Source organism: Pimephales promelas, chromosome 12 (genome assembly GCF_988280905.1).
Source record: "Pimephales promelas chromosome 12, fPimPro1.hap1.1, whole genome shotgun sequence".
NCBI classification, from domain to species: domain Eukaryota; kingdom Metazoa; phylum Chordata; class Actinopteri; order Cypriniformes; family Leuciscidae; genus Pimephales; species Pimephales promelas.
The window spans coordinates 20332985-20358850 of record NC_142780.1 but is presented as its reverse complement, the minus strand read 5'-3'; the positions used below and the strand labels follow the sequence as shown (position 1 = coordinate 20358850).

The 25866-nt window shown below is 36.2% G+C and overlaps 4 protein-coding genes across 4 annotated transcripts; all 4 read right to left on the bottom strand.

Annotated features, from left to right (window-relative positions):
* Positions 1-993: 993 nt before the first annotated feature.
* Positions 994-2007, bottom strand: apoc4 (apolipoprotein C4). The gene is made up of 4 exons (XM_039679884.2): positions 1879-2007; positions 1721-1763; positions 1500-1581; positions 994-1402 (listed from the first exon to the last, which is right to left on the bottom strand). The coding sequence occupies exons 2-4, from the start codon at positions 1761-1763 to the stop codon at positions 1219-1221; spliced, it is 309 nt and encodes a 102-aa protein (XP_039535818.2). The 5' UTR covers positions 1879-2007; the 3' UTR covers positions 994-1218.
* A 1555-nt stretch (positions 2008-3562) lies between these two features.
* Positions 3563-5147, bottom strand: apoc1 (apolipoprotein C1). The gene is made up of 4 exons (XM_039679343.2): positions 5028-5147; positions 4331-4399; positions 4059-4197; positions 3563-3891 (listed from the first exon to the last, which is right to left on the bottom strand). Exons 2-4 carry the CDS (start codon positions 4383-4385, stop codon positions 3831-3833), a joined length of 255 nt encoding a protein of 84 aa, XP_039535277.2. The 5' UTR covers positions 4386-4399; positions 5028-5147; the 3' UTR covers positions 3563-3830.
* A 6555-nt stretch (positions 5148-11702) lies between these two features.
* apoeb (apolipoprotein Eb) lies at positions 11703-13995 on the bottom strand. The gene is made up of 5 exons (XM_039680195.2): positions 13912-13995; positions 13460-13529; positions 13104-13257; positions 12669-12956; positions 11703-12545 (listed from the first exon to the last, which is right to left on the bottom strand). The coding sequence occupies exons 2-5, from the start codon at positions 13500-13502 to the stop codon at positions 12185-12187; spliced, it is 846 nt and encodes a 281-aa protein (XP_039536129.1). The 5' UTR covers positions 13503-13529; positions 13912-13995; the 3' UTR covers positions 11703-12184.
* Positions 13996-20217: 6222 nt separating this feature from the next.
* LOC120484784 (uncharacterized) lies at positions 20218-21877 on the bottom strand. Its single transcript, XM_039680197.2, has 4 exons — positions 21834-21877; positions 21681-21736; positions 21423-21573; positions 20218-21050 (listed from the first exon to the last, which is right to left on the bottom strand). Exons 2-4 carry the CDS (start codon positions 21718-21720, stop codon positions 20474-20476), a joined length of 768 nt encoding a protein of 255 aa, XP_039536131.2. The 5' UTR covers positions 21721-21736; positions 21834-21877; the 3' UTR covers positions 20218-20473.
* Positions 21878-25866: the final 3989 nt, after the last annotated feature.

Sequence of the window (25866 nt, the reverse complement as noted above, 5' to 3'; positions counted from 1 at the left end):
GATAAAAATGACCATTCTAGAAGAAAATTTCAAATGGCATTTAGAGGCTTTTGCATCTGAACTCTTCATATACTCTATATAAAAGAAAGGATATGGTATACATCCCAATAAATTATTAAATATGATCTGGAAATTTTGCAATTAACTTTTTTTATTAACCATATCCTTTCTTTTCTACCCATATTTAGAGTGACGTGAGATGTATAAACTCTGTATAAACTATAGAGTTATAAAATATTTCACTGGTTTTCAATTGACCACCTTGAAACTTTTTTCGACCTCTTGGGTGACCCCATCCCAGCTTAAAAAAATCCTGCCTGTAAAGTATACATTTTAGTAGTATGTATTTCCCCGGGGTTTAAACCTAAAATCTTGGCATTGCTAGCACCCTGCTCTAGTTGAGCTACAGGAACATAAAGATGAGACAAAAGAGACATTGTTGAAATCATAAATTGCATATGATGGCTTTTTTAATAAAAAATAAATACATAATATTAATATATTAAATATGTGAAATATACTTCTCAACAAGTCTGTAGGCAAACTGAAAGGCTAAAAAATGTATTTTTTTTTACCATTTTTAGACATTCAAATAAACTTTTATCTCTTAACCTATTCAGACTGTGCTTGGACAGCATTTTTTTTTCTTCCATGAGTGCCAGAATCAATATTGTTGACTTTAATGTACATAAACTAATAAGGTTTGAGCAAAGCCTGTCCAAAGGTTGTGAAAAGCTTTCAACATGCCAAATTGACAAAATCAGACTCCGTGAACTTTCCACTTTGGAACATAACGTGTCTAATCTAAATCCGTGGACCTTTCTTTCTCTTTTTCTTTATTTTTTTTTCTCCTTTTTTAATTTTTTTTTTTAATTAGATAAAATATCCTTATTCATATATCCATTTAGCATTTTTGTATCTCATTTTCTTCCTTAATTATTTTCCCATTACCTAATCCATCCACTGTTTCTCATTCAAAGATTCCACAATCCATTTGTTCTGTGACATTATCCGGCACTTTTATTAGTTAGGCGTTAAAAGGAAACATTCTTGCAGTTTAGTTGCACTTTTTACATTACATCATGTTTGCATTATTGCAATGGAATGTCTACATTGGTGGTATATGATTTAGTGCATTATTTCCACAATATCAGTATACTTTAAAACTTAAGTGAGGTTTGATCAGGAGTCTTTTTGTTCCTTAAAGGTCTGTTCTGCTTATTTATCTTGGGTTGATCTGAAGGTGGACACTTTTCTTTTCAGTCTCTCCCAAAAGGAACTTGCACCGTCTTTAGCCCACTCCATGTAAGAGTCAGCTACGGGTTTGAGATGGTCCTCGTAGTACATGCCAACGAAACCAGCGGCTGTGCTGCCAACATTTAGAACTTTAGTCTTTGTGTCCCTGTGTAAGTCAGACGCACAAACAAACAAACAAACATAAATAAAATAAAATAACATGTAAATTTTAGCAGTGAAAAAACATTATGCATTAGCTGTACCTGTACACCTGCTGTGCTCTTCCAAGAAGTCCAGCATTGTCTGGAGCAGCAGAAGGCAACGGGTTGGACAACGTCCAACACACTAGGAGGGCCGTAGATTTACACATTTTAAAAAAGTTGCATGATAGATGTTTCCATTTTTTTTTTTTTTAAATCTATCTATCTTTAGTCTTTTATATCAAAAGCAGTGATGCATAAAATATATACATGCGTAGACAGACCTTGCAACATCACCACCAGAACAAAGAGCACCAATCTGGACATCTGGCAGAACAATCAGTTAAGTTCATCAATTGGTAATAATAGATTTGGAATTGCTTACATATACATTATTACATGGTGGTAACAAATCAAACTTAAACATATAGTACATATGTACCTTTACAGTTAATGTAGAAGTGGAGAAGTATAGATGAGAGAATTTTTTTTTCTTCAGAAGAACTGTTTGCCAGACGCACTGTGGTTTTTCTGAGGCTTTTGCGATGAGGTTGTCTTTAGTTCAGTGTGTTCTTTGAAGAGTGCCAACTTGCTTCAGCAATGCTGTATTTGTATCAATTCAGACAAACAGATCACACCATTTCCGAGTAGGCACTGTCTGCTGTTTACTCAGCAAAAACAAGCTCTTGTGGAGTTTTTTGGTGCAATTTTATATTTATAAATGTATATTTAAAAATAAAATATATAAGTAAATAAATAAAAATCACAATTATATTTGACATATTATATTAATATAAGTATTTATATTTCTCTGGGTTCCATTTGTGGGGTGTCCATAAGGCCCTGAGCCATTTGAGTTTCTCCATTAATTTTTTTTTATTATTTATTATTTGCAGAATGTACATAACAAGACAGGGAACAAACAAAACTGTAAGACACTTCCATTTAGATAAATATAGAGTTTGGATTTAAAAAAAAAAAAAAGGAGCAAGGATGAAGACAAGCATATAGCCAGTATACATGAAAGGAATGAAAATACTAAAAAAAGTAAATATTTTGATAAAGAGAGACATAAAGTTTCAGACTTTTCTATTAATTAATCACATAGAAATATATTAAAGGAGGGCTTTTTTTCCATTTACAAGTATTACCCATCCATACAACTTCTCCATTAATCTTACGATGTTTTAATTTGTTTTGGCCAAAGAAAATGTAAGAGATATTTGGAGAATAATATACAGTATCATTGCCAGATCAGTTGATTTTTAGTTTAGCAACGCATACAGCAACCTTCATGCTGTTGAACTCATCTAACAACTATAACCACTGTATTGTTACAATAATTTATATTTGAACAATAGTATTGGTTCATAGGTATATATTCATGTTAAATGTGCACAGCCTTCCACAAAAGGTCTATAAATATTAGATTATTATATAGGCTAAACCAGTGGAGTAGGTTTGATTTTGAAATTGGTGGGGACGGGGACATCAGTATATAAATATATTTTAAGTTTTGACCGAAATTATTGATAATGTCATGATTAATATATGTCATGATTCCTGTTACCAGCTGACAGTTTTTCGATGACTGTTAGCACATATGGAGGATGTTTCAACCTTGATCCTTTGAAGTACTGAACAGATAAAAACAAGTTAACATTTGTTGCATTTAGGCCAGAGAAATTCAATAGTGGGATGCAATTCAAAGAAAAGGGGTCAGTTAGTCAGTCCTATTGACTGCTGAACTGCATGGCTTGATATTAATCATGGCAATGTAATGATCATTAACTGAGGACAAACACTGACTTTAGCCTGATGTGGTCTGATGCGAGAAGCCCTTTGGCCTATGATTTGCAACTTTCCATAGTGGTCTATATTATATATTTATTGGTTGGTGATATTTTGATGTTATGGCTATCATCATTTATAGTGTGTCTGTATATTGCTCTTTATTGGTTTACCTGACTTAACTACTAAAATTGATTTATAAAATGATGTAGCATATTCCTGTTATGTAGGTTGATACAAATATAAACAATTAATTCAAATTTATATTCAAAATAATTATTTCAATATTTCATTTTTGATATGAACACATTTCAAATTAAACAAACACAAACTGGTTCTTTTTTCATTGTTTATTGTTTTGAAAAAAAAAATTCAGAATGAATTTTTAGATTTCAAATGTTTCCATAATATTTAACAGGATCCTACAAAATTGCCAGATACATTGAGTACACAAATGACAAGCAGATCATCACAGTTTGAAGTCATTTTAAACTGTAACAAATGCACCAGTTGGCACAACAGGGTGGGGGTGATATCACATATAACAGAGTAATTACAGGGTTGCAGAGATGAAGGGTATGGTCATCGTTTTTTTATTTTATTTTATTGGAATGTTTCGGACACCTTCTGCTTCACCTTCTCAAACTGCTCACTAAACCAGCTCCTGCCAAGACAAAAACACAAATTCATTTTAGAAAAAGCAAATGTGAAGCAGCTGCAGTACAGATACAACATGACCATTTGAATAATGCATTTTATAAATAAATATAACATGTAAAGTTAAGTTACATTTGATATATTTAAAATAAAATATGAATTATATGAACTTACTTGGTTTTAGTAGCAAACTCGCTCTGATCCAACTGTTGAAAGGTGGTCTTGGTCTTCTCTGTCAGGTCCTCTGCAATCGCCTTCACCTGGGTCTGGAAAGTGGCGAAACGCTGCTCCAGTGTGGGCTCATCCTGGGCCTCTGTTTAAATTCAGGTAAACATTGTCAATGCATAAATCTCATTTGTACTCATGTGAAATAGCATTATATACTAAGAAATTATGTTTAATATGTCATTAGAATATTTTATCTTAAAAATCAGATTGACAATTACCTGTGTGTACAGCAAGTACAAGCATCAGCACGGCTGCAGCCAGGTACAGTTTCATCTTTTCAGTATTTTCTGTAACACACAGAAAATAAAACGAGTTTAGAGACCTGATTACGGACGGTGCGGCCATTTCGACCGATTTAAGATGAAGTTATTTGATTATATCCTACGTCACAAATAACGTAAACAAGTCACAAGCAGTGCGTATAGACGTTTTTTCCCACTTGTTATTCTACTTCGAAATATATATATATATTTATAGGCTATATATATAAAATGCATTGTAATTTTAAAGAACTATCTGCTTCGACGAGAAGAGTTCAAATAACCTATTTGAGAATGTCTGCTGAATACACGAAGAAGTTCGCTTTTGGAAAACAAAACAAACGAAGATACAAAACAAAACTAAATAAATGCTTATTCTAATCCTTTTTTTTTTAATCATATTTTTAAAGTGTTGTAATTGAATAGCCTAGGCCGATTGTTTTTAACATGGGAAATAAACTTAAAAGCTGAATGTACAGATGACAAGCAATGACGCCTAGATGTCGCCATATACTATTTATTTAGGCTACTTAAGGTAGGAAAAGTAAGTCAGTTCTAATGCTTCTCTGAAAAGCTCGGTAGATTAGCTCCTTACTTTAGACGTTTAGAAATGTATCACGAGAAGAATAAATTTAATGTAGCCTAAAATGCATACCTTGCTTGTAGTCCTCAAGAGAATTGGGTTGAGATTGTGATGACCCACAGATGGCTTGGCCATTTATAGCTGGACTGAGCTGACGTATAGTGTGATAACACCACCTCTGACCTATCAAGACCAACTGTGATCATTTACTCTTCCCGTAGGCCTACATCTCTGTTGTACTTCTTTTTGTTTTGCCATGGCGACAATGGCTCTAGTAAACATCTTAGGTGAGTAAACTGTTTGCCCTGCAGCTGCATGTTCTCATATTGTTCTGTTATTCCTGATACGCATAACATTAATGACTATCAGTTCCATTTGAAACAGTAAATTTCAACTACAAATGTTACAAAACAGTAGCCAATTTTTTTTATGGTGCACAGCCACTGTTACAACGTAAATTCATATCAGGGATTTTACAACTGCTTACATGCTCTTCTCTTATTTTATAACTGCTTACAACACTTACACAATTTCAAATCTCATCTGAAAGTCAAAACAACAGTGTCTGTGGACTATAAATTCAATAAATCTTTCCTCAGTCAAATTCCTCAAGCAAACCTCAGTGTCTACTGCCCCATTTTGCAAAAAAAAAAAAAAAAACCTTTTAAGTTATGCTAAAAAAATAACATTAATAGTATTGTGCTTCATTGGCAAAGTCATTGCTTATTGTAATAAGATAAAAAAGAATCTAAAACTTCAGTTACCATTGTAGCTGACAGCAGTTTTGTTAATATCGATTTCAGTGCTATTTAAAGTTCAATAATAGTCACGCTATGCTATTGAATGGCTGAAACTGGAACTAATACTTGGAGGGACCTCTTATCTGTAATAGAGAATGCATCATTTCTTTGTGTCTATGGAGGCCTTGTAGGTGAGGAAAGAGAGGAAGTGGGCAAAATGCCAACATTTGGGATTCGGGAAATGCAAACAGATAGCAAGCATGTCATGTCATGCTAAGATGGCATACCTTCACCATTCCACTTTGCTGTCAATTCCTTTTAAAAGAAAAATAAAATGATTCAAGTGTTCTATACTTATAAGAAGGTATACTCTCTGTCTACATTCTATATACTTCTCAGAAATATACTTAAATTTTTACTTAAGTGTAAAAATTGTAAATACATTTGGACTGTATTTGGACTCAATCTTTTGATCGAGATATACTTAAAAGTATAATTAGGTATTCAAAGTATACTTGCACTGTAACAAATTTACCATGCCATGGCTTGAAGTTGTGTTAACTCTTTTGGTCAAGTATTAAATAGACTATACTTTTTTTACATAGTTTTTCATACAGTCTTATGAAACTTACATTGTTTGAAAATATTGATTAGAATATTAATATAAAACAGATATGTTTCTAATTCTGCATATCTGATTTTTTTGTGTAGGCTAGCCCACTGGTAAAGTAAATAGGAATTTACAATTAATTCTACTTTACTCTTTCCAAACCATTGACTGAATTTTCCAGTTATCCATGTTTTCACTGTTATATGGTACGGGACACTATTACACATCTTCTAATACAGAATCTCTGAATCAAAACACAGAAGAAGAAGCAGCTGAAAAAAGTGATTGAAGATTGCTCACTCAAAAAATAATGTGATCATCAAACATTAAACAGCATGTAAATCAAAAACTGCTTAATGTTACCAAATGAAATGTGAAGCTTTTTTAGGTTGGATCAATCTACTTCATCTGTTTTGATTATCAGTCTGAATCTATGACAAAAATGTGATTTTCTCAGCTTTTTTGTTTAAAATGTTGCCTTTCTTAATGAAACTTACAGACATTCAAGTGTTGATAATACACTAATAAAATGTTTTTTTTTTAAAGTAGCCTACAATTAAAGGAATTTTTCTAGTATAAAAATATCTACATTTGAACATAGTATAATGCAAGTGCAAAAATATATAATATATAATAATAAATAGTAGGCCTAAACTACAGTATAATGTTATTTTCACTTAAAGAAAACTAGTATACTTGCAGTATAAACTACTAAACTAGTAGTTTACTGAGAGTAAACTTCAGTGTCCATAAGCTACAAAATGTAAACAAATAAGAAACCTTTAAGTTGTGTACTTAAAGTTTACTAGTACACTTAAACAAATACTTTTATACACTACAAGTGGGCCAACTTAGTCCCAAACTGTCAAATTGTCACCTACAAGTTTACTATTAGTACACATTGATATTAGTATACTGACTTCATAAAGTATACTTAAAAATATATACTTGATATATATTTGATAAAATATACTTCATAAACTTAAGTAAAATTATTTTTCTTAAGGGTGTATATGACGTATCTTTCTGGAGACGTTGGATGTCTGAACAAATCTGCAAAGACATTCTTCCTGACTGTAAAGCAAAGATAATGCTGTAGTCTTAGCCTTAGTTGTTTATCAGCGATTAAAGCATACTTCAGTCTAACTATCTGTTTTAGATCTGGAGGTGCATAACTTTGTTGTTTGATGTAAGGACACACTGATTTACTCCACAGCTCTTTAACCTTTTAGCCACATGAGATAGAGATACTGAATTTGGACTGAAGTAAATTGAAGTTGTTTATCTCGGTGTAGTTGCATAACCTTGCTTCATCATACCTATGACATAACAAAGATGCAGGATTGTCTGCTTTGAAACCACCTTTGGATTTTAGGTCCGCAAGATGAGTAGATCTCTATAGTCAACTTTATTGACCTAGTGTCATGCACTAGCCTTCTTAATTGTATTTTAATAAAGGATTGCATGTTCAGTGCTGTAGAATATTTATGCCATAGTGTGCTTAAATGCCCAACACATCACCTTATATGCCAAATTTTACTTCATTTCCATGAAGTTACAGGTCTGGAAATGTATTTATTTATTTATTTATTTATTTATTTACTTAATGTATATACAAAACAACAACAACAACAACAACAAAACATAAATGGTGTTTTTTTTTTTTTACATTAATATATAATAATCAAATAATCCTTAGAAATGTATAGCAGTTTGCTGGTTCCAAAAATATTAAATAATGTTTCCATTAGAATCAACATTTACATGTTTCATTTGAATCATTTCTGAAAATCATTTGACACTGAAGACTGGAGTAATGACTTCTGCAGTACAATTGCTGTGGAATAATTTAGTTAAATATGTTACAATTAAAAATATATTTTATGTATGTTATTGAACTTTTTATATGTAAATTTAGAATAATTATAATGGTATTAATATTTCCCCTTTATTACATTTTTTTGTACTCTATTTTTGATTAAATGACCTTTTTCAAAAACATTAAAATATCCTAAATTATTAATGTCATTTAATATGTTAGCATTTATTATATTCATTTTTAGATTTTAAGTTCCCAAGCCAAAAGTTACAATCTTGCACTACTGATCTTAAATCTGTCCTGAAAAAAAAAACCTGAAAAAACTGGTATTACTCTCATTATAGTGAAGTTTGGTCCCCATAATGGTGAGAATACCAGGTACATGCACACACACACACACACACACAAACTCAGCAGTTTTTGATGAGCAGTGGCCAATGAACTTTGTATTTTTTATTCTCTTGGTCAATAAGATATCTCTGCTCTTTTATTGATTTTTTTTTTTCTCTTTTTTGCGAAATAACATGCTTTCTTGTACTATGGTAGATCTATTAAAAGACTCGATCGTTATAGAAAATGCTGACAGAGAAAAGTGTTCAAAGTGCTTAAGTGCATCATGCAAAGTGTTGAAAGCGTCTAGACTCAGAAGAGGGGAAGTGAGGCTCTGTGCAAATGAGGACATTATGTTTATGCAAGATCACACCAAGAGGCAGTGATCTGCAGTTACCTCTGCTTGGGGGGTTCTTTTGTTAGTCATCTGCAGTCTTTGCTGCACCTTTAGACCAAAGCCATTCAGACAATCCTGCGAACTGCTTACAGCTTTCCTTGTCATGCATGCATGCATTGTTTGCCACTTCTTTTTCTTTGTTTCACATATTCGATGGACCACAGTCTTTCATTTAATGTGAGTGAGAATAGAAGGACTCATAGTGTCTATAGTCGGCGACATGCTGTGCCATCTCAGGTTCATTGTTTCACCTTTGAGACAAAAGATGTGTTATTCTTCGTTTGTGAAAGATTACCTAAAACTTCAAAAACTTACATTTTACAAACCTGCTTTTATTTTATTTATTTATTAAACAAATATTAAGGATGTGTTGTATACAGGAAAAGGCCTAGGCTGGGCTTCTAAAGCTTTATATTATTATTTTTTCTGCCGGACCAGCTGCGTGATTAAAAGCTAAAATCTTCAGATCGAGACACAGTTTGCTACTGAAAAGGAATGTTATTTCTCTTTCACCACAGGCTAACTAGCAAATCCATCCATCTACAGTGAAGAAAGGGACTATTTTTTTCCTTGAAAAACAGGGAGTAACCAGGATTACGACAGATCCTTTCAGGAGTGATTCTCAATAACCTTGTTATGTAATCTTTTCTTTCGTAGTATTATCTTTTTAAATGTTTTATATAGACCATTTCACAAGATGTAAACAACACTGGTCCAGAAGCACTTCCTGTTTCAGTTCGTAATTGTTTTTTTTATTTCACATGTAAAGAAAACATCTTAAAGATGTTTGTTTAACTTTTTGATTCAGTTTTATATGTTCTGTTGGTTGTATTTTATCCCAGCTTTTATGTAGTGTTAAAAAACTGAAACAGGAAGTGCTTCTGGACCAGTGTTGTTTACATCTTGTGAAATGGTCTATAGCTAACACAGTAATAACAAAAGTGGGTTACAAAGACAGAAACTATGATGATAAAAATAAAAAATAAAATAAAAATTAAAAGAGAGGGAGTGAAAGGAAAGGTGGAATCTGGTAAAACGTATGTCCAAATACTGCAGATGGAACTGTTTGTTTGGTAGTGCATTGTTTGCATGCAGTCCCAATGCATTTGTTGATGTGGTGTGTGTTGCTTATCCAGATGTGAATACAAAATAGCAGAGATTAAAAAGGAAAAACAAAGACAGCAAACATAACCAGGGGCACAGCATGTTCCTTTATGCTGCAGTCCCGCAGGCAAATAAATGGAATTTGCCAACACATCTCAACATGTCTTTCTTGAGATTCAAAGCAGCAGGAGAGAGAGAGAGAGAGAGAGCGAGAGAGAGAGAAACAGGGTAACTGTTTGAGAACAGATCCTTTGATCATGAGACAATCAAAGCTGAGAAACATGGATCCGAGAGTAAAAAGTTCTGTGCATCAAGAGTTTGAGGAGAGAGTTTACTTGAAAAGACAGAAAGGTGCATCCTTCTCAAAAGGTGATAGGAAGTGTTTATAATGTTTTTCCTTTTTTCACAAAGGATAATGTCAAACAAAGATTCCTCTCAATGCAAGTCGCTGTGGAAAGTAAAATGTGCATGTAAGCTGATTTGGCCAGTGGATCGTTTGTTTTGTTGTGTTTTTCTTGTAAATGAACAATAGTAAAAATTCTTCTGATTAGGTCATGGCGAATTCCATATAGTCTAGTCTTAAACATCCCCCATGGATGCAGTTTACCTTTGTCTTTAGAGTGTTATGAGTTATGTTCACTATTTAACCCATATCTACACACACACACACACACACACACACACACACAATATGAAAAAAATTGGTTTAATTTGCACCCAATTGGTAATAATTCTGCAAAGTCTTGAATGTATTTAAAAATCCAACATTAACAGACCTTTCCTTGAACTCCAGAACTTAGGAATGCATGGTTTAAATCTCTGGTTACTGGAGAAAGAAAGGTGTTACCTGTGATCTTGCCCACACAAGTCCTATTGAAAAAGCAAGAGGTGGCAGAGAGATGCGTGACAGTGAGCTTAAGTTGGAAATATAAAAAAGTGGAGCTGTCAAGTCTAAACATACAAACACTGAAATGTGAGACCATGCTAACTGCTTTTTGCGAGTGCATTTATGTGTTCTCTGACTATTATTATAGGCCTATTAGTTGTGTGTGTGTGATGTTTGCATGTTTTAACCAGACTAATTTCTTAGCCTGTTATTAAGAGGTTAGTTTAGATTATGGGCCAGAAATATACAGAAAAACAACCTGAATACTTCAGGGACAAGCATTATCTGGTTGTTGTTGATTTGTAAGATGCACTACCCTTCAAAAGATACCGTTCAAAAGATAATTGCGCGTTCTGAGAAAAAAGTCACAATTGTGAATTATAAAGTCAGAATTGTGTGATGAAACTGTCACCAGTGCCTTTGTTTTTGTTTTTTGTTTTTGTGGCGGAAACAAGCTTCCATAATTATGTTCACCAAGGCTGCCATAAAAACTGCAATATTGTGAAATATTATTACAATGTGAAATTAATTAATGCTGATTTGCTTCTCAAGAAACATTTCTTATTATTATCAATGTTAAAAACAATTGTGTTGCTTAATTTTTTTGTGGAAAAAGTGATATATTTTTCACGATTCTTTGATGAACATAAAGAACAGCATTTATTTTAAATAATAAAGACATTTATAATTTTACTCAATTTAATGCATCCTTGCTGAATAAAAGTTTAAATTTATTCATAATTGATTTTTTTTTCTTTTTTTTCTAGTGTTGGGGTGTGTGTGTGTGGGATTGTTATAATGGGAACAGGGAACAGAAATATACTTAGCAAAACACTTGACAAGAATAAAATGAGAAACCGGTTGTGTAGTAGGACACACATTTATTGCAAACAAATTCAAACACAGTAGTGCACAAACATGTACAGTAAAGGAGCATTAATATGTGGATTTGAGGCTAACAACATAATGCTATCTTTGCATATATTCGGATTATGTTCAGTAGATGAAGGCACTTTTGAATTTTATTTTGAATGGCACCAGGTTGGCCCCACTTAGTAGAAAAAAAATCTTTTAGATAACTTCCATGACAAGTTGATTGATCTTAAAATTACTACTGTAAAATATTATGGAAAGTATATCCTCAGACAGTGGGTTAATACTGAGAAAATAAACATGGTGAGTACATGGTATTCTTTTGTCCAATAATGGACAGTGCTAGTCCAGTCAAATCTGGTTCTTAACCACTTATTAACCTCTCACAGAATGAAAAAAGCACATTTCAGTAACACAAAACCTCCCTTCTTGTTTCTGTTTGGTGTTAACACTAGATAAGCGTGGAGCTTTTAAGCTTGAGTGGGAAGAGCTGCTGAGGCCTCCTTGATCTTGTCCATGACAATCTGCAGCTGCTCACGGATCTTCTCGGAGTAGGGGGTGAGGAGGCTGGTAAGCTCATCCACGCGGCCTTCGAGAGAGGTACGCAGTTCCTCTGCGGTCTTTTCCAGCTTCTCCTTCAGAGCTCCAGCCTGGACCTCCAATTGCTCGCTCATCTCCTGCGCCTGGGACTTTATCAGCTCGTTAATGGCACCCAATTTCTGGCTGGCACCATCCTGGGCCTGGGTGAGGTATGGCTCTAAACGGTCCTTCATGGCATCAGCGTTTTGGGAAGCACGAGACTGCAGCTCACCCATGTAGGTTGCCACAGTGCTGTAGAGAATGAAGGTGAAGATTTAATATCTTTAAAAATGACCCATGTTTTCATTGGTTAAATGCTTTATCTACATTTTTTTAAGCTTGCATTTGACCCTATGAAAGCACATCCAGACTCACGTGCGGATCTCCTCTGTGTCCTTGTTCAGGCGTTTCTTTAGTTTGCGTGTGTATGTGTTGACACGGGCTTTCACGTCATCTGCGTTCTGCTCTACCATGGTCTTCAGCTCTTGCACGTACTGAGTGGAACGCTCCTTGGCATCGGTCATGTCAGTTTGCAGTTTGCCAGCCAGTAGCTGGAGGTCTTTGGTCAGCTGACCAGCAGCATCAGAGGCATATGGAGTCAGTTGGGTTTGAAGATTTTCACTGTACGAGCTTAGCTCAGTCATGGTGTCATGAATTAGGGTACTGGAAAACAAACAAACACAGACAGACACACACACACAAAAAAAAAATGGTCACAAACAATGCTTTAGCAGCACATATGCTATTTGATAATGTGAGGATGAGTATGATGGTGCTGTAGATAGATGTTAAAATGGCTGCTGAACTTACTCAAGCTCTCTGCTGATTTGGGACTCCTTGATGTTCAGCACCACACCGTTAGCATGTGTGTTGAGTTCGGACACATACTGCCAAAATCGGTCCACCATCTCCTCCCATCTGGGTTGAGGGGCATCAGCTTGGAAAAGGCTACGAGCATGGCACCCTACGAGGGGTGTGAAGAGACGGTTAACTTTATGCCATATTAGGATATTCACAAATGAGAGAGATAGATAGTTTACAGTGATTACAAAGCTTAGCAGATGACATTTAAAAAGTATGTTTAGTAGTTGATAAGATTCACTATTAATCATTTAATTATGCACTGATATTCAAAACAGAAAAACATTTTTTTTTTTTTTCCATACCAGTAAAAACTGCCAGAGCAAAGATAACCACCAGAGACCTCATTTTGATGGACAGACAAGTACGTTACACCTGAGGAAAGATCAACACAGCAGGAAAAAAACTATTTTAAACCACTGGCACAAAAATAATAATACATAAATAAATCAGATCACCGCCCACATAAAATATAAACTTTGGAAATTTGAACTTAAAACAATTTAAATCCAAACAGTATTTTTAAAAAGCACCTTCTAAAAATGCACACAAAACAAAACCGCATCTGAAGGTACGAGTATGCATGCAGGATTTGCTTTACGAATATGCGTTCAATAGCTTACTCAGTAACAGTAAACTATAAGTTACGTAGACTAAGTAATAGTTTTACTGACAAACTGGTTATTCTGTATATAAACGGTAAGGAAAAAAGTTATTGTTTAGGCTACTTCATTAGTGAAGAGCGAGCGTTACTCACCTGAGAAGTGTGATTTTCCTCCGTGTATGCGGAGAGGGATGTTAGGTCTTTTATACAGTCCCGGGACTCGCCTGCTGCCTTCACAATCGCTGCCACGTGATTTCGCCTTTGTTCAGCTCTCGCGCATCATCCCACGCGTCACTGACTGCAGCAAGTGTGCGAAGTCCGCATCTTTTCGAACCAGGTCGAGAAATATTGCGCAATTTATGTAGCCTAGTTTCTTCTTGAAATTTTTAAGGTCACATTTCCTTTTTATATTCATGTTCGCGAATTGCTCATGTATGGTCTGGTTATTACAGCAACTTTGCGTCCCATATAGCTAGCCAACTCTATAGACAAATAATTTAAAAGAATATCGTTGGCGGTACATAACTTGAAAGCAAAATCTTTATGATTGTCCTTAATAACAGGTAGGCTATTTAATAATATTTATAATTTACTTTTATTATTTTTATTTAATTATTTAGTTTCAGTAGGCTATTTACTGTGTGGATAAAGTTGCTGTCCTCAAACGGAGTTTATAAAGTCAAACAACTGTAAATGTTCCATGCTGGACAGATTCCTCGTGATTAAAGAGACAATTGAGCCTTTTTTGCAGGCGCCAACATTGATGCACGTATACGAAATCGAGATGGATGAGCCTATTTGCATTTTTATAGAGCCCTATTGGCCATAGGCTATTAATGCTATACTAAACTATTACTGTACTCACTTTACACATTCGAATTAGCATTCATATGAGCAACGGCAACAGTGCCCAAGAACAACAGCCTACATTTAAGAAAAAACAAATGTTTCTTTATAACATTTCCTTTCCTTGTAATTTTAGTTGCAATATAGGCTAGTTATTTTATGATGTTATGGTGTAGTAATTGCCTATGAAGGCAAGTGATGTCATAAATTTCAAACAACTGCTGATTGAAGTCCGATCACAATGCCCAAGTTCCACGTCTAAATGGCATAGTGTTTACCTTAAAAGATAAGACATTCCTTAGCATTCTCTGTAGCCTATAATGTAGCCTACAGCCCTATATTTGTTTCAGTGGTTTCAGCGGTTCAACATGATCGTGTTTTTGCAAAACTAATCTTTTTTTCCGGGCCAAAAAGCCTTGGGTAATTGTTGTTGTTGTTTTTTTTTTCCTTGTGACAACGGAAGAAAGCCTTATCACCCTTAATTTGATTCCACCTATTCAGTGATCTTTAGCCCCTTGTCCCAACTTGTCCTTTTTCTGGCTCAGCTCTGTCTGCAGCTGATGAAAACAATGGCTTTATAGTATACAGAGGGCCCAGTATGATCACTGCACATGCAGACTTTACACGCTATTATTTATACTCCTCTGTACGTTCAATAGTTGATCCTTCCTGCGAATAAATTTTATTTTATTTTATTGAAATAGACCACCTATAAAATATTTTATTTTATTTTATGGTCAATTTAATGTTCTTGGATGTTTATGCCTCCTAAGGACGAATCAGGTTGCCACACTTCATATGATATGACGATAAAAGCATCAGACTATCGTAAATGTAACGCCCGTTTCACACATAGGCCTACTCCGTTTGCAGTGTGTATATAGTATACGTATTACGGTATTACCTTATTACGGTACAGGAGCAGCACGCTCTATAGTGCTTTCACATATGTTGCGTTTGCAGTGCGTAACTGATCCGCGGCTGTACCACGAACACATACTCACTATTTTTATTTCAAATCCAGACTTTATGCAGCAACTTTTATTTAAAAAAAAGTTTTGTCAGCATTGCGATTCTCTTTGTACACATACACAAACTTGAATGGACGTATGCAATACAATTTAAACAAAGTAGGCCTATAATTCCATGCATTAATTCTATATACAGTAGTATAGCTAGCCTATTATGTTGCTCAAGCAAGTGGTCAAATATTTAACCATGTAGCCTACTTATATTATCGCAAACATTTTAAATTAAAACTTAAAATTGACAAAAGCAGATTCTTATGCCTTTTCTTTTGCATTTAAATTTTATTGCAATGAATCTTGCATGTCACAAAGAACTTGTTTTTCCACCTCCGCGAATGAGACGAGATGATCATCGTTCATCATGTCCATCACTCAGCCGAGTGTTTTAGCTTTAATGGGGCCGCGTTGAACAGAGCACTCGCAGAGGAATTGGACCTAGATTCATGCCGAGGATCGGCCAAGTGTTTTAGCCTTATGCCACGTTTCCACAAAGCCGGGAATTTAGCGAAACAAACATTTTCCTCCTCTCCGTTTTCAAAAATAACATCGTTCACACACCCGCATAAATACGCCGTCAAACGCCATCAAAACTATGCTAAACCTATTGGCGGCAGTGTAGGGATAAAGATAAAGCCATGCAAGCCAATCACAATCCTCAGAGTCGACAAGAGAGAACCTAAAACGCCGTTTCTCCCAGTTCACACGACAACACAACCGGCGTTTTCAGAAATCTCCACTTTGGCCGGAGTTTTTAGACATGATCGTTTTCTGTGCTAAAAACGGGGTTTTCGTGTAAACGAGAGGCCAAACCGCAGGGAAATATCTGCGCTTTCCCTTCGTGTAAACGGGGCCTTAAAGGGGCCGCTTTTGGGCCGCACAATTTTTGCTAGCTGAGTCCTTGTTGAAGTGAATACTTGCTTAAAACCACGGTCTTAAAGTAAAAAGATGAAAAGTAGTATTTAATTAAACACATTTATGGTGAGATTACTACATTTTAAGGTAGTATCTGTGTTCATTTTTTTGACCACGAACTGTGCGTTGTCAGTTTAATTCAGCGTTTGCAGCACAGCAAAAATAGACTCGGTGCGGAAACGATGCGCCACGCACCTAGAACAGAACGATGGACTGCTTCCGCGTGCAGTGTGAAAGACTTGTTTACATCGAAAAAACGCACCGCGTACGCACTGCAAACGGAGTATGTGTGAAACGGGCGCAAGACGTTACAATGACGTTTATTTTTTGTTGCAATGTGTGTGCCACATGACCACTGACACTGATGAAACGTCTGTTTATCACCAAAATGCTGATGCATTATATCAAAATAGATCCTTCCCGTTTTTGAAAAGAGAGTATAGGGCAACATATGAATACTGCAAACTATGACTGACAGTACAATAAATACATTTTAATTGACCACGAAAGAAAAAGGCAAGATTAAGAAAGATTTATGACTGTTATGGTTGCTTCAGACAGTTTTCGCTTTTGTGTTACCCTCTTAATGGATTAGTTTGATGAAAACATTGCAAACAGTGCTCCCTCTGTAATTCATTTTTTCTGCTTTTGATAACAGTTCTTTCATAAGGAGAAGATCAGTGCCAAATGTTGGACAAAACATTTTCTGTGGGTTTACAATTAGGTAGGAGTGAACTTTTTTTTTTTTGGACTGAATTTTCATCATTAAGTATTTGACATGGTGTTTCACCAGAGTGAGTATTTATTTGGTGTTGCATCTAATAAAGAATGTAATTGGAGAAAATATGGCTGAAAAATTATGACTATCCTGTTTTCAAAACAAACAAAAAAACAATTTAGCTTGATGATTTAATTATAAGCCCATGAAAGGACTTGGTTGTTTATGTCCCATGTGGTTTTTGGATAAATGTGTGAAAGGTGAATAGTAAGCAATGAACGCATGTAACCTCGGCCAACTCATCATTTAGCAGAATGGGGCTGCTACGTCCAGTCTACCGTGTGAGAGGGTCTATGCGCTGATAGCATCTATTCTTCATCACAGCCATGACTCAAGCAGATACACTGACTGGATTTATCTAACACAAACAGCACAAGTAGGCCTAAAATGAGGGTAAATGAACTCTAGTGACTCTAATGTTTTTCTCTTTTCATGCTTTCTGTGGTTTGTGGTTAAGTCCTCAGTTGTGTCATTGGGGAAGATTTTCTACAGTCATTGTTTTCAACATTCAGGCATTCCAGGTCAAAGGCCTCTCAGCTGCTTTGTGTCAGATGAATCAGTCATCTGTATTGTAATCTGTCTTAACCCCCTTGTCTCTGTGCAAAAAGTTATTTGTTTACACTTTATATTAGATGTCTTTAGCATGTACTATACATAAGTTGTTTGGTACAATGTACATGTTGTATTGCAAAACACTTTTGCTGCTATTAAGGTGGGATATAGGTATGGTCAGGGACTGGTTTTGTGATAAAGTTAGGTACAGCATGACCCTTGTCAACAGTGTAATTATAGATGTAATTACAGAAATTGTACAGAAAAGGAATAATTACAGCTGAAATCACATGCAGGTATTTTTTAAAAAAAAATAATGTTAAAATTATTACTTAATGTTACATTACACTTAATATAAAATGGGGCCAGTTATCTTGTGCTGCAGATGCACACATGCAGAAAACTCAGCAGAACTGCTATAAACAACTTTCACAAACTTCTACAAATCCCCTTCCACCCCTTGCATGTTTTTTAAAATGAAATGTTTGGGCTAATTTGATAAAGCTTCCAGTTGCCAATAAGAATGCAGTACTCTCAGTCATTTTTAACAATTCCTACCATGTTCATCAGTGAATTTTCACAATATCAGTGCAGAATGGGCTAAATTAGTTAATCTGTGTCTACAAATGGCCCACAAAACGATATTAATAACAAGCAGATATATGGCTTTGAGTAGAGTTGTGATGTTAACACCCAAATGTTAACTTAACTGTAAGTCAGTTAACTTAAATGCAAAAGTGTACTAATAGTAATCCAAATGAAACAATGAACAATGTTTGATCCAGCCTGATGCCAATGCTAGCTCTGATTTAATAGGGCCGTCATCCTCTGTGTTAGAGCCAGTTAGAGCAATAGTAACCAGCTTAGACTGGTTACAGCTGTTTTTCCAGGAAGGTAGTGTCTTAATAATGATGATATGCTTGAACTCTTGAATGTGAGGATTAGCTTCTTTGTGTGAGGTAGAAGATGAAGGTTGTTGTTTTTTTTTGTTTTTGTTTTTTGATGGAAGTGTGTGGGAGACTCTTGGAAATTTCAGGACATGTACTTTTACAAACCTGCAAGGGCAGCTCCTGACATGTTGCCCCTGGCATTTATGTGGGATTTTTATGTGTTGATCATGATGTGGGTGTTTATAATTTTCTGGCAGCGCACATGTGTTTCAATGCATCCATTAAAAAGGAACTGGCAATCAGTCAATAACAAATGGGTTGCATGACCTGTGTTTGTGGTGGTTTGAAATGATAGTGGGCATCCACTAGGTGGCATATGTGGTTCACAAACTAGTACATAGTACATGGCAGCACCATTGTCCACATAAAAACTTGTGATTGGTGCAGCTCTTATTTTTATAAATAGGCCATTGTTCTAATGATCTATATTTCCAGAGGTCCATTGTCAAATAGTCCTTTGTGTGCATGTGTATGTATATGGGTGCGTGTGTATATATATATGTGTGTGTATATATATATGTGTGTATATATATATGTGTGTGTGTGTATATATATATATATATATATATATATATATATATATATGTGTGTGTATATATTGTGTAATAATGCTATTGTTTTCCACTTTCTAGATTTTAAAAGACTGTATTATCCAATCATGTCACTGCTAAGACAAATGATACTGTCCCATCCTGTAAATTTTTACAAGTATTAATGACATTTGATTTTATACTCTATCATTTAACATCCCGACTTAAAAATAACTACAAGTATAGCTACCGTTTAAAATTTTGAAGCTATGAGATTTGTTTTTTTAAAAGGAATTAACATTTTATTCAGCAAGGTTGCAATAAATTGGCCAATCAGAATCAAGGATTGGAATTAACCGTTTTATAAATGTTATAACAGTTTTTTATTTATTTATTTATTTTTTCGTGTGGTAGTTATGTAGCCATGTCTATATACCTTGTTTGTTTATTTTATCAATGTAAACCAACAACTGTAAAGCAGTTGTTGGAGTGTTTAGAAAAGCGGGATAAAAATTAAATGTATTATTATTATTACTTCCTGTTCACATTTTTTTTCCACCATTAATGTGTTGCCTCACCCTGACCAACTCTTTTGAGATATCAAAAATCTGCTGGAATTTAGCATACTCAATATCTTGAGGAATCCTCTATAAGACTGTATAAGAATGCGAAAGTTGTTTGGCCTGATAAGATCTTTAAGTGTGTGAAATTTGGTTACAAGTGAAAAGCAGAGCCCCTTAAATACAACCATATAGTGTGCGCCACAGTGACCCCCCCCCCCCCCCCCCCTAAAGTTCAAAACTTGCCATACATCTGTCACTCTCTGTTACCCTGTAACTAGTAAAGAAACATTTGAGACATCATCCTTGAACAAAATTTTTAATTCATTTAAACAAATTAATTTCAAACATAGAAATCATTGTTCAAATGTAGATACACGTTTTTCATTGGACCTTTGTGTTTTGTTTCATGGTTGTGAATACTTCCATCAGGTCAATGTATACTGTCAGCAGCGTTTGTTAATGTCGACTACAGAAAGTGAAGAACACACTTTCACATTTAACTGTATCTAAGATCTAATTACATTAGCAGCAATCGGCAAAAGTCTGTTGGTAGGATCTAACTTCTCTTAATGAAGGACTCATACAGGGAGGTGAGCTGGTCCTTCAGGTCCTGTGCGTAGGGGTCCAGCTTTTCCTTCAGGTCTTCAGCGTAGGGTGTGAGACTCTGCTGGACCATCTGGGCTCTCTCTCTAATCTGGGCCTGAAGATCCTCAGCCAGAGGGGTCACGGTCTTCTGGAACTCCTGCAGACGCTGGTCAACCTTCTCCTTGATTTCAGCAGTGTAGGGCTCCAGCTGAGCCTGCAGCTCCTTCACGCTCTGCTCCAGGTTTCCTCTCAGCTCCTCACTCTTCTGGAGCAGAGTGGCCTTCAGGGTCTCAGAATCCAGGGATTCGGCATATGGAGTCATGGCGGTCCTGAGCTCCTCCACTCTCTGCTGGATCTGGCTCTTGAGGTTGTCGGCATAGGGCTCCAGCTGGTCTCTCACAGTGATCAGGTCCTGGCCCAAACGCTCCCTCAACACTTCAGTCTCTTTGGTGATTCTGGTCATCAGCTCTTCAGCCAGAGGATCCATCTGTTTCTTGAGGGTGACGGCATATTCGCTGGCCACATCGGCACTCTGGGTCAGTCTAGCACTGTTAAATGGAGAAGGACATTTGAGTTTCTTATCAGGGCATAAGTGACCAAACTCCATCGCACACCTGCAGGTGATAGGTGCGTCGGATAATAAGACCAGCTAGTCATTCAAGCAGATAAGGAACTCCCGCACACTATCATTACTTGCACTTTTCAATCAAGTTTATTCACACACAACGTTTCGGTCACACGACCTTCGTCAGGAGTATACAAAATGTTCGAAAACATCTCTTTTTAAATGCGTACATGACCACTCCACAGAACTCCATCTGTAAACAATTAAGCTCATTAGGAGTACATATTAGGAGTATATCAGGGCATAAGAAATAATCTACATAGCAGTGTTCTGCAGGTAAATATTCTTGACTTACTTGACGTCCTGTCCCAGTTGGGAAGACCTGATCATCTTGACGGTTTCCTCTGCGGTTTGTGTTGCCTTTGACACATAGCTCCAGAATGCATCAGTCAGCTGCTCCAGCTGTGGCTTGGGCTCATCAGCAGAGAATAGGTTGGCCTGGCAACCTGTTGATGGAACATTTCAGTTTGATCACATGGTATTGTTAATAGATTCTGTAAATTGTTCAAGCCTCGATACATTTTCATATAGTTATTTTCTCTGAATTTCTCACCTGTAAAAACAGCAAGTGCAAGAACCACAAGAACCTTCATGGTGTTCAGTTTTAGTCTATAAGTAAAAAAACAATTTTAATGAATATCTCTCTTTTACATACATGCAAATAGTGCTCTATTTCGAATTAACTAAAAATTGCGAAAGTTCTTACCTGTATCTGTGTGTTTTGATTGACGCTGTCCTGTCTGAAGAACAAGTGTGAAGGTTGTGGTTTCACATCTGTATTTATATAGGATAGGGAGGTGATTGTCATAGTGGAAACCCAAAGTCCAGTGGGTAGCGCATTGCTGTCACTACTCCACATCATAATGCCCTGACTGTACCTATTATCACCAAAGATTCCTGAATTAAACGTAGATTATGATGACTAATTGGACAGTAAATTGTACTAAATGCCAAAATAAATATTGTTGTATATGAACACAAAAGACTTCGTAAAATATCAGTAAAAGAGGCTTATCAATAAGTTGGGAAATGTTTCTCATATCATAGCTGTTTTTTTTTTGTTTTGTTTTTTTTTTTGTTTTTTTGTCTTTTACAATTACAGGGAATTCAACACAGACAATCATTCTAATTTAATTAATTTTCACATAAAGATGTTTTGAATACCACCATTTACTTGATCCATAAAACCAGACTGAAGCTAATGTTGAACCTTTGAACTAATAACAGTAACAAATGATACCAGACTTTGTTCGCTTCCTGATAAGATTTGACACATCACTAAAAAGATATATGTTTTTGATCCTGGTTGAATTGTTGAGTTATATACGTTCATTTCAAGAAGGTGGATACAGTATATTTCTTACTCTTATGTCTTAAAAGTTTGCAGTAAGTCCTTTCAGTTCATTTTAATGAACCCATCAGATATAAACTGACCTCAAGTGATTCTTAGGAGGAGTTGTTATCAGAATCAGGGACTATACGCATTACACTCTGTCCAGGTTGCACATCCTGCTAAACACCTATAGATAAGGGGGGCTGTTTGACCTAGAACCAATTTATTGCTGCTGAAGGATGTATGATCTTCCTATCATTTAAAAATGCAGACTATGGAAACTTGCTTTTTTTTAAGGTACAAGAGAGTTCAAACAAATTGATTTAGAAGGTCAAGTTAACATTTGTCAATGCTATTTGAGTAAGTTAAATAGCATTTTAACTCCTAAAAGTTGACTCTGATGAATTTCAGGGATAATCTGTGAGTGAAGTTTAATTTTCCTTTGGCTAAATGATAGACCTTAAATCTGTTTCACTAAGACAACAATGATTATGAGTTGGCCTTAAATAAGCCATAATAGCCTACTTGTAAACTCAGAAGTTAAAAACTAGATGGAAGTTGAATGTATTATGCTCATATAATTTACCTATACAAATGTGAAGAGACTGTGTGTGACAGTATACAAACTAGTTTGAACATCCATAAAACCAGGGACTCTTTGAACAATGAAATTTTGATTTACTCATCTCAGCAAAACAGTGGAAAAAAAAAAACGAATAATCGCAAAACATGCTATATGTTTTAAAGTGCTCAATATGTAAAATATCATTTATTGGTTTTTTTTTTTCAAAGGTAGCATGTTTTTACAGTAACTGCACAGTAACTGGCACTCACTCTGTGTGTTCGGGTTTGAGGGAGAATAAAACGATTGGCTGGACTCCCGCAAACTAGAACAACCCGGTCTCATCCCAAGACGTCATATAACTGACGTTTTGGGACGTCTTTTGACCATACGTCAATATTCGCCTTTTTAGGGCCCCCTTAAACGTCGGTAGATGAGGTTATGGGATCCTAACTCTACCCCAGACCTAAACCTAACCCTAAACCTAACCCGTCACCTAACTGACGTTAAAGGTAAAGCGTCAGTTGTATGACGGCCCGGGATCGCCATCTACCGACGTTTAAGGGGGCCCTAAAAAGGCGGATATTGACGTATGGTCAAAAGACGTCCCAAGACGTCAGTTATATGACTTTTTGGGATGAGACTGTGTTAACTAGAAATATCTATGAATAAAACATAAAAACTAATACATTTTAATTCATCTGTTGCAGAAAAGCAAGAACAACTAAAACAAAATAGAAACGATTTAAAGGCCAGAGTTTATATTTGTAGACTTCCCTCACCGCGTAAAACTGACTTTTTGTTCAGTGATTAATTCTGTATGCTGGCAAATCCTAATTACTGTACAACAAAGTGTAGATATTAAAGATTTGTTGATAATAACAGAGATGTGTGAGATCGCGATGAACTGATGTCAGCTTTTTAGGAATTATTATGGGAGCGCACTTTGCGCAGTCATGCCAAACCATGCATGACTGTAATTTAGCCTGCTAGTTTTTATGTTGGAGTGTGTGTTAATTATGTGTGGTTTGTGTGTTAATGCTTTAGTAACAAATAATTTATCAGGAGCATTATGCTGATGTGTATTGTGGCGACATGTAGGCTAACTTGAAAGTATTTAGAGGTACAAAAAAATATTTTGCGGGCAGGAGCAGGACAAAACAAATGTTGTGGGCGGGAGAAAGTGACATAGAAAGTAGTTGAGAACGTCAGTTATAATAATGACCCAGGTATTAAAAAATGGAAAATGGTCAGGTTAAATTGGGTTCGGGCTCATAATTACAGTTAATGTGTCGGGCTGGGCTTGGACATGCTCGTGTAGGGTTGCGCTTGCATACCCGAGATCTACCTCGGTGTGCCAACACTTACGGGCACGAATCAGTCGTTTGTCATTGGAGAACTTGTGGAGCCTCTCCCCATTTTTGATGTATTCGTACATCCTGCACAAACACAACCATTTTTGCTAGCTAGGTCTCCATTATAACTGTTAGCCTACTTGGCGTTTAGACTAACAGTAACTAATGGGAATGTGACATCACGCGTATAACTCCGTGGTGCATTGTGGGAGGGATCTGCCATCTTGGGAGGAAATGCTATCCATTATGAGACCGAGAAAAATAGCCAAGTGGGTAATCCATCGACCGGAAGTTAAAGCCTCGCAGGAGCTGCCATCTTGTAGCAGAACTTCACTTGCATTAACATTCCCATTGACTCCCATTCATTTTGACAGCGATCTGAGGCGTTTGAAGACCCCATTTGTCCTTTATTTATTTCAAAAGAAACACGACAATGTATAAAATGCTCCACTTACTACCTTGTAACGTATGTTATGGCCCCGTAGAAGCAGTTTTAGTGAAAGTAGGCTACCATTGTGTCATAACCAAGGGACTCTCTGTCGCACAGTAGAGAGATTACCGTATGGACAGGAGAAGAAGCTCGCGGGCAATCGGGGAAACGTGGAGGCAAAATGACAAAATAATTAATCAGAATACCTAGCAAAAGTTTCTCCTGCTCCTCGCTCATGGACAGCTCCTACTCAAACTCTCCGCCTCTGCAAGTTTCGGAAGGGAATTATTCAGATTTCTTATGCCACAGCACTAGAAGACAGACGGGTTGCTCCCGTCACATCTACGTCGTCTAGCTCTGTTTGAGTCTGCGCGTCAGGGACGGAAGTGCTAAAAAATCGCCAAAAACGGGCTTCACTTGTCTCAATGCAGTTCCAATGAGATCGCTCTGTCCACTTCTTATACTGTCTATGGAAATATGGAAATCTATGGCTTGATGTTTATTTGCATTTTTGCAATAATGCACAGTTTCTTGGGAATAAATGAAGCAAAAGGATGCTGTGCAAAGGGGCTATAGAACTGGTATGGCCTTCTCTCAGCGAGTCAGGCTTTTACAGCCGTTATTTTCTCGTGCCCAAGAAGGACGGTGCCCTCAGGCCTATCTTTGATCTGAGACATTTGAACAAAGTGCTTATAAAAAGACTGTTCAAATTGCTTACGACCAGGAAAATCCTTGTGCACGTTTGCCCAAGACACTGCTTTATCTCTCTTGATGGCTGATTTTGGCACAGTCAGAGTCAGAACTGCTATCTCGCATAACTGTGCTCCTCAGTCACATGGAAAGCTTGGGTCTCACGGTCAACTGGACCATTACTACCCAGTCAGTCAATTTCCTTTCTAGGAATCGAACTGAACTCTGTGGCCATGGCGGCTCGTTTATCGACACAGCCCTCGCGCTCTTTCCAGGAGGGCAGCAGCATCCCCCTGAAGACATTCCAGGGGATGCTGGGTTCAACGCTGGGTTCAGCCCGCTTAGGCTGAACGCTTGTAAATGGTAAAT